This window comes from Marmota marmota, unplaced genomic scaffold (genome assembly GCF_001458135.2).
Source record: "Marmota marmota marmota unplaced genomic scaffold, marMar, whole genome shotgun sequence".
Taxonomy (NCBI): domain Eukaryota; kingdom Metazoa; phylum Chordata; class Mammalia; order Rodentia; family Sciuridae; genus Marmota; species Marmota marmota.
The window spans coordinates 23979805-23993560 of record NW_026000221.1 but is presented as its reverse complement, the minus strand read 5'-3'; the positions used below and the strand labels follow the sequence as shown (position 1 = coordinate 23993560).

At 40.9% G+C, this 13756-nt stretch overlaps 1 protein-coding gene across 3 annotated transcripts in view; it reads left to right on the top strand.

The window, feature by feature from the left end:
* Nucleotides 1-13756, top strand: part of Fto (FTO alpha-ketoglutarate dependent dioxygenase) — a 371520-nt gene that overhangs the window by 168122 nt on the left and 189642 nt on the right. For 2 of the 3 annotated variants that reach the window (XM_015488487.2, XM_048792184.1), the window contains exons 6-7: nt 2456-2599; nt 10312-10431. In XM_015488487.2, coding sequence (XP_015343973.1) covers nt 2456-2599; nt 10312-10431 — 264 coding nt within the window. Of the gene's footprint in view, nt 1-2455; nt 2600-10311; nt 10432-11424; nt 11875-13756 lie in introns of those variants that run through there. The other variant, XM_048792185.1, reaches the window with a different exon arrangement.

Genomic DNA, 13756 nt, shown 5'->3' with positions numbered 1-13756 from the left:
TCGGCCGCTTAGTGCTTGGTGTATGCTCTGATAGGAGCAGGGTCCAAGAAGCAGCCTCCGCAGGCTCCGCAGCCCTGGGCCAGGGCGGTTCTGGGACGGTTCCGGGAGCCGGAACTCGGCCGCCCCGCGCTGGGTGTTCGCTCTGATAAGATCAGGTTCTATGAAGCACCCAGGCACTGAACCCTAGCAATCTGTCTGCAAGCCGCAGGCGAATTGCAGCCTGAAATTACCTGTTCTATGGCTGAATGAGCTGCGGTCAGTCAAAAACAGGGAAGGTGACGTCAGCTTTCCAACTTGGTGGCTGCTGGCCTCCTCTGTGGTCTGACCGGTGTGGAGAACCGAGATGGACCGCTTCCTTCCCCCGTCTCGAACCCAGAATTCAGCCCTGAGTATGGTGCTTGCACGGCTGGCAGAAACTGCAGCGCTGTATCCCTGCGTCGCTATCTCTTCGTTTCCCAGCGCGCGCTGCAGACTCTAGCTGCGGGGCGATTTGCTGAATAAGCAGTGTTACCCTCCGTGCGACAAACCTCTCGCGTTTGAGTCCCCGTAGCCGATCCTCGTGCGATGGAAATCCTTCCTCCAGGTTCCGGAGCACCCCACTATTGCTGGAAATTCCTAACAAGATATCCTTTAGCCGTCCTGACTTGTCATACTCCCACACAGTGAAGCAGCACACGGGGGCAATGCACTCCCCTCGCCGCCATCTTCCTTCCTAAAATGATTATTTTTAATTGGAAAATTTTGTCACATGCCGGGTTTCTGTTCTGGCGACTAAAAGGCTCATGGGTCACTCCAGTTGAACTGGGCTAACTGGGCTGCGCAAAATAACCACACAAGAGACACAAATACCTTTTTCTTTGGGGTCGCTGTGAGGGCTCCTCTGAGAGAGTCCGCAGAAAGAGAGCATCATAAATTCTTTATACCAAATAAAAGTCTTTGCACCAGGAAAAAAAAAATTGGCTGCAAATAAGGTTATATTATAGTGCATTTAATTGCCCCCCCTTTTTAAAAATTTTTGTAGTTATAGATGGGCATAATACCTTTATTTTATTTATTTTATGTGGTTCTGAGGATCGAATCCAGTACCCCACACGTGCTAGGCAAGTGCTCTATCACTGAACCACAATCCCAGCCTTTACTGGTTCCCCTTTGGTGGAATATATAGATCTTTTCCCATCTTTGGCTATGATAAATGGCTGTGCAATTAATAACCTCTTATGTAGGTTGGGCAAGTAAAGGTGGAAGTAGAATAACTTTCTAGAAAGTCATTTAAAAATATGTTGTGGCAGTAGGCCTGTGGGATAAAAGTGATTGGTAATTCACCTCTATTCTTTGTTTTTTTTTCTTTGTAGAAAATGGAGATGCCCGCCCTTGTGCTCTCAGCTCTTTGGGGTCGTCATATTAAAATGTATATTAAGTCAAGCATCTGTTTTTTTGGCTCTGAAATTTGATTTTCCCAGGCTTGTCGATGTCATATTATATAAAATGGCAGCAACTGTGCAGAGAATATTTATACCAGAAGATTGGCCTTCAAAGTTATTTCTAAGGGCTCAGTTTAATTTATAAATACAAAAATAAAAATATTTTAGGGATACATTTCCCTCATTGTGTCTAACAGATATAGATATATATAGTGCTTGTTTTTTTTATCATTGTAGGAAATCCTTTCATTATCAAAATAAATGGAAGCATACTCCATCTGTACCCTCTTCTTTTCTGACACATGATCATTCAGAGGAGTTTGTCCATTTGACCTCTGTTTTGTACCCTCAGACTCAGAGAGGGATGAACTAGTTATCAGTGTCCTTGCTGATACTCAAGTACTAAGTTCTGCCTTTGAATGTGCTTTGAGGGCATGAACCACATATTCTCCATTATTTGAATGTGTACTGCTAAGGACCTCAACTGCTAGTATATGTTTTTTGTAGAAAAGGGTAATAAATTTCTTTGCCTTCTATTTATAAGTTCAATTTTTTTCCTGCCATAACTATTCTATTTCATGTTTTTGAATCAGTTCTACAGCCTGGGTACCTTTCTTTCTCATTGTTAGAGTCATGACACTTGAGATAAAATCAATGTCCTTGACTTGTTGATTAAGTAGTTATTTGTTCAATAATTGTTGCTTTTCTCCCACATTTAGGACTCAGTTCTAGATGCTATAGTATATGTAGAAAAAAATATGTATATACAGAAGGCCTTAGTCTCAGGATACTTACTGTTTAGTTAGAGATAGAAGACCCACATGCTAAAAGAAAACCTGTATGCCAAGTGGCCAGGGCAAGGCCATGCTGGCAGCGATGGGTCCAGTGAGGAGGTCACTGTATTAACTCTTGGGTGAAGGAGTCTGGGGATGACAGACGAATGCACAGAAAAGAGATGTGAACAGTGATAGGAAGAGTGGCATGGCAGCCTTGAATTTCTCTCATACTCTCCCTTGCTGGTTCTGTCTTGGCAGTGCTCCACGGGAACCTTGGATTATATTTTACAGCGCTCCCAGGTGGCTCTGCAGAATATCCGTGATGACCTGGAGAATGGCGATGTCTCTTTGAAATCCTTTGAGCCTGCCATTTTGAAACAAGGAGAAGAAATTCACAATGAGGTGAGTAGAGTACTTTCAAGAACTGGGAAGGGTCTGAGATTCTACCCTCTTTGCAAGCTAACAAGTTGATCTGCCACAGTGTCATGCTGTATGAGACAGCAGTCTCTGAAGTCAAAGGTGAAGGACAGGTTATGACAACAATGGGAGTAGCAAGACTATCAACATTTTTGTGCTAGTTCCTAGTCTTTGGGCAAAATCCGATAAACTGGGTAGCTTCTAAACAACAGGCATTTATCTTCACAGTGTGGGAGTCCAAGATCAAGTACTGGCAGTTTTAGTGTCTGATGAGGGTATATTTCCTGGTACATAGATGGTCCCATCTCACTGTCTTCATGTGGTACAAACAAGCCCCCTTGATCATCTTTTGTAGGTGCACTAGATCCATTCATGAGGGCTCAGCCCTCCTGAACCTCCCCAAGGCCCATCTCTTTATACCACCATCTTGGGAGTTAGGATTTCAATATAAGAATTTGAGGGGAACAGCAGCATTCAGACCACAGCATTCTCTAAGCCTCTTATTTCCATAGGGTGATGCAATGTGGGCCAGATAATATGTTTACTGGGAGGAGCTGCATTATAAGAGAGGACCCTTGAACTAAGGGAACCTGCCTTTTTCCTGGTGGGTAGTCAGCAGGCTTGTCCTTAGCTCCAGATGGAGATAGTGTCTCACTTTTCAAGTCTGTAAGCATACCTTCCCCTTGTTCTCATGGGAGGAGAAGCTATTGCTCTCTTCCAAGGCCCTTCACTGTACAAGCTCCTTGCAGTGAGTATCTGAAACACAGGACAGTCAGTCAGTGCCTTGCTCACAACACATGCAGAAGTACTAGTGACTGTGCTTTTCCTTTTATTTATGAAATTAGGTGCATTTCAGCAGTCTATGAGACCCTCAGGTCTTGATCGCATTCATTAATGTTTCACAAATTTACTATTCTTCCAATTTTTACTTTATCTTTGGCTCACGTATATTGTTAACTAGTAGTTTTCTTTAAGCCAACTCATTTGTTACAAAAATTATGTTCTTTAAAAAGGGGAAAATTTATATTGCTACTTTAGTGGAAACCCAGCATGACTAGTCAAAAAAGTAGCAGAGTAAGAAGATCCAATGAAAAAAGAGTGATGATATTATATTCTAGTAAGTACCCTTGCCTGGAGAAGACTCTGAGGCTAAGGTCTCCTTTCTTCAGGAAAGAAAGGAGATAAGTGGCAATGGTTTCATGATTTCTTAAATTTTTAAAAAATTATTTAATTCCACCCTTCAATTAAGTGAATTTTATGATGGGTAAATTATGCCTTTAAAAAAAACTGTCAATGGTTTGGGGTTGTAGCTCTGACGTAGAGCGCTCGCCTAACATGTGTGAGGTACTGGGTTCAATCCTCAGCACCATATAAAGCAAAATAAAGACACATGTCCACCTACAACTACAAAATAAATATTTAAAAAAAAACTGTCAAAAGAATTAACAAGTGGTAAAGAATTATTGAAGACTATTGTCAATCTGAGATTTTCTCTAATATAATCAGGATCGGATAGAATTGGTAATATAAGTGTTTTCATTCATCCATTCAATAAATACTGACTGAGCATATGCCGGACATTCTTCTGGGATGTACTGGTAAAGAAAAAAGATACCAGTATAGGGCAATCTCCATGAACAATAAACAATACATTGGTAAATGATGTTAGAAGTTGCTAAGTGCTACTGAAACAAACCAATCAACAGAGCAAGTTAAAGGGGACTGAGAGAACTAAGGGGCATCCCTGTTAAAATAGAATGTCCTTTGAGTAGCTACTTGAAGAAGGTGAGGGAGTAAGCTATGAAGATATCTAGATGTGTTAATCAGTTTTCCTTTGCTGTAACAAAATACCGAGAAAAACAACTTAAAGCAGGAAAGGTTTATTTTATATCATGGTTTCAGTCCATTGTCGCCTGGCTCCATTGCTTTGGGCCTAAAGCAAAGCAGAACATCATGGCAGGGTGTGGTCAAAGAAAGCTACTCACCTAATGGCAGCCAGGAAGCAGAGAGAGAAAGAGAAATAAAGGGGTTGGGATAAGACATAACTCTCCAGGGTATACCCCCGGTGACAAGCCTCCTCCAACTAGACCTGACTCCTGTTTCCACCACCTACCAGTAGCACCACCAACTGGGGACCAATTCTTTCAACACATGAGCCTCTGGGGGACATCCCAGATCCAAATGATCACCCTGGTGAAGAGCATTCCAGAGAGAACCTCCACTGCAAAGGCCATGGGTGAGGCAGAGCTTGGTGTTCGTGGAGTAGTGAGAGAGTGTGAGTGCAGGCAATGAGGCTTCCAGAAGGAGATGAGGTCACAGGTAGAGTGTCAAGAGACTGAGGAAGAGCAGATTGTCAAGGTCCTCGGAGGACCCTAGGATGGGGCTTTTCTTTTCACTGGAGGAAAGTTAGGAGTCATTGAAGGGATTGGAACAGAAGATAAACAGTGTCTGCACCCACACTGACATATATCTTTTTAATATCTTAAAAATTTTGTGAAACACTATCAAACTTTCCAGAACCAAAGGCGAAGAAGTTCTTCCTTCGAGGGGAATAGTAACCCCTTGCAATGGAAAGCTGACTTTCTTTTCTTAATTGTGCCTAATAAGGGTCCTACTTTCCCTACCATCAATCCTGGCTGGAGACATTGCTGATAGCTAGAATTGCTGAAAAGATAAACATCTATTGGGCTCGTGACCTCACTGAATTATATCTGGGAGCCAAATTATGTCTTTTTCCATTGTGTAAAAATTCTCATCTGGAAATTCAGTTATTTCCTTCTGTAAAGATCTCACAATTTTGGGAGTCAGATTAGCAGATCGGGTGCTGTCTTTAACGGGCATATAGGCTGTTCTGTTTTGCTCTCCTTTCCCATCTTCTCTGACTGTGATGTTTTGTTATCATCTGTGGGCAAAGAAAATCTACAAAATCACACTGTTTATCTCACAGTAGAATATAGTCATCTGAATCCATCTGCTTCAGAAAGTGACGGGCTGTTTTTGACATTGTATATGTCAGGGAGGGGGGGCACAGATGTAGCAGCAATCTTAGTTCCTTGAGACCAGCCTGGGATTAAATGGAGAGAAATCTTGAGTCTCAGTATCACGTGTGCCAGCGTTTGCCACCCCCACCCTCCATCTTCAATTCTTCAAGGTCAACTCCTTCCTTAAGAATCAATTCCATATGTCAGGATGCTTTGGCAGATAGTATTCTTTTGCCATACAGGTTGGCCTGGGATCGAGTACCCCCACGTCTTCTCTGTACTGTGTTCTGATGTTAAACAAAAGTGCCAATGTCCATAATAGTTACTCAGTTTCTTCTTATTTGCTTTCTTCTTTCTTCAAAGCCACAAACCTTTGCCGTACTAATAATAGGGTGAGAAGCCCATGATTTTAAATGCTATGTGCTTTCAGGCTGTCTGGCTTTAAGAGTGGCTTGTTTTCCTTGTCTAGGATGGTTTCTAACTTAGCAATTTGGGAAGTTTAGGCCCAGGAACTGAGTACCTTTTAGATTTTTTTTTTCTACTTTAAGATGCTTGGGAAAGATTCATGTTCATGTATAAGCATAATCTCCCTCTGTGTTATTAAATTGTTTGTTCTCGTTCTTAAAAACAGTAAAATGTGGAATCAGTCTCTTCTAGTAAGTTTCTCCTGGGAGACATCCTGTTTGGTGGGTTTGTTTGGCTCTTCTGTCCTTCTGATCAGACCTGCGTCTTCCTTATAGCTGTGGTGCTAGGGTCTGAATAGGGTACCTCTTTGTAGATTGCACCTTAGCATATCTCCCTGGCCTCGTTTCTTCCTCAGTGAAATAGCTTATTTCGGTTGTTACAGAGAGATATCAGCTCTAAGGGGCATGTTCACGTATCTCATGAGGCAGCTATGATCAATAGTCTGTACAAAGGTGGTAGAAGAAAAGCCGGTGGTATTTGCTCACCTGTAGGAGTGCGGGAGATTATTTCCAACTGTTTGGTGTTACAGCTAGCATCCTAGAACTAGGATTTTAGAGTCTTACAAGCTTTATTCCCCAAGTACCTGGTGACAGAGGTTCAGGCAGGTGATAGATCCTGTTTGTTTCTCTGGGTATTTCTGGGAGAAAAGCTTTTCTTGGTCGATCTCTTTTTTGACTAGTCCGTGGAGAAGGCAGGTACAGGTAAGAGGGTTACAGAGATGGTTTTCTGGGTCACAGCTGTGAACCTTAATCTACTGTGAACATGTTTTCATTTTTCTCTGGAGACCTAGAAGCCCCTCCAAGATTCTGCATGGTCTCCCGACCGTTAATCTTCTTCCTGATGCCTGCGGGCTTTAAGTTCCTCATATTGTAAGTGCTCAAAAGATTAGATAATAGGGACCCTTCATTAAGTGCATGTCAGAAATCAGGGAGTTTGGTTTCTAAGCATAAAGAAGACTGCACCTGGAAAGTTGTCTCCTCTTGTTCTTGTCTTCAGGGACCCCTATCACCACGGAGTGTTTCTGGGCCCCCAGTCAGTGTTTGCCCTCCTGACAACTTGTCTCTTGTTTCTGCTCTGTTAGCTGCAGGCCTCCTTGGGGGGACTGTACTCAGGAGGAGGGAAAAGACCCTGGCCCTGTCATGGTTAGAAACTTTCATGAGTCAGTCACTATGGTTAGTTTTGATTTTTTTTTTCTTAGTCCAAAGTAATAAGGCTTCCACTGAATTCTAAGTCCTGTGTTTCTAGTTTTGTGTAAAGTCCACCCTGCAGCTCGCCTTTCTATCCCCAAGTTTAGGGGGCAACTGGGATCAAACCCAGGGCCTCATCCATGCGAGGCAGCAACCCTGGCCCTAATCCATACTCCCACCATTTTCTTAATTCAAACTCTGAATCAACTGGAAATATTTTTTGCTTCTTTACATGATTTTAAGAAGGAATAAAAAAAGCAATTACTCCTCTTGGCAGTGGGGGAACTGGTAAGAGTGGCATTCAATTAAAATCCTGTAAAAATTTTTTTTGCCCACAACATTGAAGTGAAAAAGTCAGGTCATGGTGTGGAATAAAATTCATGCCAATGGATTCGGTGTCCACAAAGATTGTATCTCGTGGGCAGCCCTTCAAATCGTGAGTAAAGCTCTGTTGGGAGTAGGTCCCCAGTGTTGAATTCTTTCATTGGCACCAGGGGAAGGGGCGGATCAGAGTTGACATCAATGTGGAAACTTCTCCTGCTCAGAAAATCTCATCAGATTATGAGACACTTGCCAGCGATCGGTTGTAGGGCTTGTGCTCTTGTTGAGTTTGTATTCTTTGCTTCCAGCAAGGACCTGGCACTCAGTAGACAGTTCCTTATTAACCCAGCTAGTCCTCACCACAAACCTGTGCGGTTCTTATGTAATTATCCCTCCTCTGCGGATGGCATAGGTCATCTGTAGTGGAGCCCAGTTTTGAACTGACTCCAGAGCTCTCATTCTTAACCATGACAGGATCTGCCCCAAAAAACAGGGAGGTAGATGAGAGGAAGATGAAGGCACTATCCAGTCAAAGGGACAGGTCTTTTTCTTTGCTTTCCTGTCTAGTGACAGAGTGGCCAGATAGGCCCTTCTCCTTGCTTCTGAATTTTGATTTATTGAAATCCAGGTTCTAGTGAACCCTGATAGGCTAAATGACCTGATTATATGTGATAATGTGTTGGATTTCCTGGGATACCGTGGTTGCCAGGGTTTGTGTATTTTGCCCTCTTCGGTGGAAATAAACAGCCCAAAGGCTGGAAGGTCTTGTCAGCTCTCGGCAACACGGGGTTTGATGCATTGCTGACAGGCTGTTCTGATAGTGTGAACAAATTTCATGTGAAACTCTTTGAAAAGAGCTCATTTTTCCCCTTGTAATAAATATTGTTAAGCTTGTATCTTCGCTGAAGTTATCTTCGCTGAAGTTAAACTGTGTTTATACTCGTTCTCCTTTCAAAGCACTCAAGTTCACTTCTGTTAACCACTGTCTTTCAATGCCACAGATTAGGTGTAGCAACTGTTGTCTTAATATTGTCTACATTCCTTTTTTGTTTTGTTTTGTTTAAACAGCTTTAACTGAAATCAGTTCTACATATCAAACAAACATTTAGTTAATGTAAACTAAAACCTTTTCATATTCCTGGGTGTTCTCAGGTTACTTACTGTGAGCCATTTTTACCATTGTCCAACCTTTACAAGTTGCTTTTGTTTGCTTCATGAAAGTTCAATGTGGATAAACAAACAAAAAAATTCTTTGTGGTAACAGGTGACAATTGTAATGGCTGGGCACCTGTGCATGGAATACAATCGCCATAGCAAAACCAGAGGATCCAGCACAGAACTGTGATTGCTGCACATTTCTTTAGAGGGTAGAGGTAAAAAGTTTTTAGACTAAATGGTGTTATACTTTGATGGTACAATTTGATTTTTAAGATGAAGATGGGTACTAGGAGACTTGGAACATAGATAGGAAATGATTGGTTAAGCTTCTGAATCGTTACTCAGCTTCTCATCTGTGTATGTTGGGGTTATTTCAGTTGCAAGGGAAAGAATGGTGAACCTGAATTGGCTTACATCTTCAGGAATGGCTTGATCAAGAGTCAGTTGGGGTCATCAGGACCTGGTTTTTAACTTTTCATCTTGTAGCTGTCTCCTTCTGTGTTGACTCCACTCTTCTTTTGAGGGCAGGATGACTATTATAGAGTCTTCTTCCTGTATCCTCTGACAATCTTGTGACCCTTTCTGGTCATCAGAACATGTTACTGTTCTTCCTAAATCCAGTTTTGTGTCTAGAGAAATGGGATAGGCTGATTGTCTTATACTTGGGTTGTCACTTCTGCCCCTAGTGTTGGTACCAGAGCTCTACCTAGGTCACATGGACCGAGGAATGGATGGTGATGGATTACCAAGAGAATACCAAGTTTCTGCTAGATTAGTCGGAAGAATGCTAAGGGTAGCAAACAAGAAAAGTTCACTGTAGTGAGTTCATAAGAAGGGAAATAAATTATTGGTATCTTTGCCAATTTTTCCCTGTTGCCATTAGTCCTTACTGAGTTGACAAGTGACAATTTGAATAGCTTTGTAGGTTTTTTGTATCCCTCCATAGTTAATTTTACATTGTTTGGTTATCTGGGCTGAGATTATCATCAATTTCTACTAGCCCATAAGAAAGCTCTTTATTTAAATCTAAGAAACTTACAATTGATACTGCTAGTATGTGCCCTTGTCTTTATAAACATGTTTTAATGAGAATATTTTAAAAGTCCATTGACAACTAAAAAATATTTTTTTTAAAAGAGAACATTTTGTTTTGATTATGTCTTTCCTGTACATAGTGCAGTTTGTTTATACTTTATGATCTCAGTATTTGTTGTTGATTGATTTAGTTTCCTCACTCTAAGTATCTGACTAATACACTTATTAGTATTAGTCAGCTACTAAGATCAATTATTTAATAGTCAGATACTAAGTATCTGACTATAAGTGTGATTGAAAACCCCTCCCTGGCCTGAGCAGGGCTGTCTTCCTTCGAGGACTTCAACTTTAAACTGCTCTTTTCTTGGCTTTGGACAAACACTCTGGAGATAACCAAGTTATATTGGGAATGGCTAGGCTGTGCTTTTCTCACATTTTCTCACCATATGGCTATTAAGTGACCAGAGGAAAATTGAGTGAGGAAGTCACTGCCCTTGTCTGTCCATCACAAGGACATTCGTAACTGCCACCTTCTCTTTCTGGTCCCCAGGTCGAGTTTGAGTGGCTGAGACAGTTCTGGTTTCAAGGCAGTCGATACAGAAAGTGCACTGACTGGTGGTGTGAACCCATGTCAAAGCTGGAGGGACTGTGGAAGAAGATGGAGAGTGTGGTAAGTAGCTGAGGTCTGGGGCCGCGTTTTCTTGAATTCTGTGTGTTCATATCCCGAGCTCTCTAATTTGCATAGGCAAGTGCATATTTAATCATTCCAAATTATTGACTTAGATTATTCTTGGTAAGATGATGGGACCAGCCAGGATTTTGTTCATACAACCTCAGCTCAGTTAATAAACAGACCTAGGGTATATTCTGCATCGAAGGCTCTGTGCCAGGGGTGTGCTGGGAAGCAGTGATGACAATCATATCTAAAGTTCATTTGCATTTTTAAGACACCAGGCACTATTCTAAGGGTTGTCCATGCACCAACTTTTAAAATTTTTCCAACGCTAGGTGGTGTCAAATTCTGTTATGAGCCTTACTTTATAGCTGTGAAAACCGAGGCTCAGAAAATTGCCTCTCAAGGTCCCTGGGTAAGTGGCAGAGCAAGACTGAAGCCCAGGCAGGCTGGCGCCAGAGCTGGTGCTCCTCACCACTGTGATCCAGGCATTTAACAAGGAGAGAGACATGAGTGGCATCAGGGGTTACATTAGCCAAAATGAAATTCTATAAAACAGTTTAAAAAACTAAAATCGCAGTCCAGACAAGGGAGTGTTAAATTCAGGCCACGGGAGCTAGGACTGTTTTGCAACTGCAGATGTGACTTTTGGGAACCTTGGATGGGGAGGAGAGGGATGGGATAGGGCACTGGGAAGGAACATTAGGCTCTTGGAACTGTAGAAACAAGATCACAAATGAAGGACTGAGCAAGGAACACCAGGGGGAGAGTAAGAAATATCAGGAAGGCAAGTTGAAGCCCCTTAATTAAGTCTTCCTTGAAATAGTCGTAATAATAGCAGACACCTAGATGATGCTTGCTAAATATCAGACACTATCTACACACTTTCTTTGTAGTTTATTTAACTTATATGACAACCCCATAAGGTAGGTATTATTTTTTCCCACTTTTACGAGTGAGGAGACTAAAGTCTTATGTAACTTTCTCAAGGCCCTGCAGTTAATAGGTGGGTGAGCTGGGATTTGAACTGAAGAAGGCTGACTCTGAGGTCCTTGTCCTTCACTGTCTTCACTGTTCTGCTCCAAACAGTTGAATTCGAAATGTAGTGGAAAAGTGATAAAAGCCTGCTAAATTCTGGAGAGAGTACCATTGCACGAAATTTGAAATGTGCCAAAAACAACAAACTAATCTGCAGAAATGGTAGCCATTGCTAATCCCTATTTTATGTTCTTAACTGCTTTATTGATGTATTATTGACATTAAAAAGTCTGTACATATTCAATGTATACAGCCTGATAAGTTTGGAGATAAATGTATACCCATGAAACTGTTGTCATAATCCATGCTATAAACTTATCCATCACCGCTAAGTTTCCTCCCACCTTCTTATTTGTTAGTATTGTGATAAGAACAATTAACAGAATCTATCCAAATCCCTATTTTATAATAATGAAAATGTTAAATCTCAGCCATGAAGGCCCCAGTATTAAAGATTGGGTCAGAATTAGGACCTCAAGTCTTTAAACCATGCCCTTTTTATGGAAGGGGAAGGGATGTTGTAATTATTCTTTTAGTGTATTAACAATATCACAAAAAATTATTTCTCCAAAGACCTGAATCAGTGCAAAACTGAGCATTGTAATACTGAGTTGGAGGTGATGAAAGGTCCTTACCTACATTTCCATAGTTAGTTCTGTTTCTAAATGAAGCCTGGCTAGAGGATGTGCTCTCTTTACGGGATGTATGCAACTTCAGTTCCAGGGAATTTCCTTTTTAAAACTCCCAATGTGTAACTTGGATTTCATCTATTTACATATGAATTTAAAATATCTTTACCTGGGTTGGAGTTGTAACTCGGTGGAGAGGGCTTACCTAGCACAAGTGAGACACTGGGTCTGATTGATAGATAAATAGATAAATAAATAAACAAACAAACAAATAAATAAATAAAGGTTGTGTGTCTGTCTACAACTAAAATAAAAAAATAAAGATAAAAAAAAATCTTTACCTGCTAAACCTTAATTCTAAGACATCAGCTTGACTTTGAAGTTGTAATTTGTAAATGTTAAGAATGAGAAAATAAGAAAGGAACTCATTGATTTTGTAAAAAAGTAACTTTATAGCTTATTTTTGTTTTTAAAAATCTTTGATCTTTGATCATACGAGAGATGTTCTCTATAAATTCATTTAAAAGATACATGTGTGTGTAAAAATATATATATACATACAGAGGAGATACACACACACACACGTATGTATTTGGTGTTGGTGACATATTAGAGAAACTATCTTCTATTTATTTTACAGCTCTCATGTAAAAAATACCAAAAGAAATAGCAACCCTGGGAATTTTCCAGAGCTAGTTTCCTTTCGGTTGGTGTGGCATTCCTAAGTGTGCTGTAGGAAATCAATGGCCTGGTGCCTCTTCTCTGCAAGCCTCAGGGTGATCATTATCAGCAGAGTGAAGGTTTGGGCCAAGATAAAAGGGATAGTCCTTCTAAATTAAATTTAAGCACTGCTTCAAGCCTTTCAAAATGACTTTTAACAAATTCATAATAATTTATTTTTGCTATTGGAAGAGACAGAAGAGAATAATCATTGGAAAGGTCTAGGGCTCTGTGGCTCTTTTAGTGCACTGCCATCTGGTACTTGTTGTACGGGGTGGAACTGGCCCTAGCTGGTTAGATTCCTACTCTGTATCAGCCCAGCTCCTTTTTTTTAAGTTGCAAACAGTAGGGGGCAATGTTGAGCTGCCATTTTGAGGCCCCAAGATGCTAGCCTTTCAGGAAAATGCATACAAATGTACCATTAACTGTCAAGAATTATCCCTGTTGCTTCAAGTTAGCTGTAATCTCCAAGATTCCATAACACAGGAAATCAGTTGTGGGTTAACAAATTCAACAGCAATTTAACATAAAAAGTGCAGTGTTTGGTGCACATTTGGATCCTATAGAATTAGACTTAATCTAAACGGCATTTCTGAATGTACCAACTTTGCTTCCAGGGAATATACTACTCAAAATTATTATCATTTTAGACAAATGATTCTTTGTTATCTTTATGCTTTTTTTTGAATTGTAAAATCCATGTGTGTGTTGCGGAAAAATTTCTTTAATCAATGCATTTTGTCTGTTCTGCAACATAACATCGATCTCTTTTGGCGAGAAAATAAAATAAAAAACCTCAGGCAATGTGTGCTTTACTTTTCCCCTTTTGCTTATGAGTAAAGCAACCTTTGACGGCCCTTGTATCAGGGAAGAGACTTATGTTGTAATTTCTCTCTGTCTTTGTATTCTTCCCCCCCCCCCCCCCTGTGGTTGGG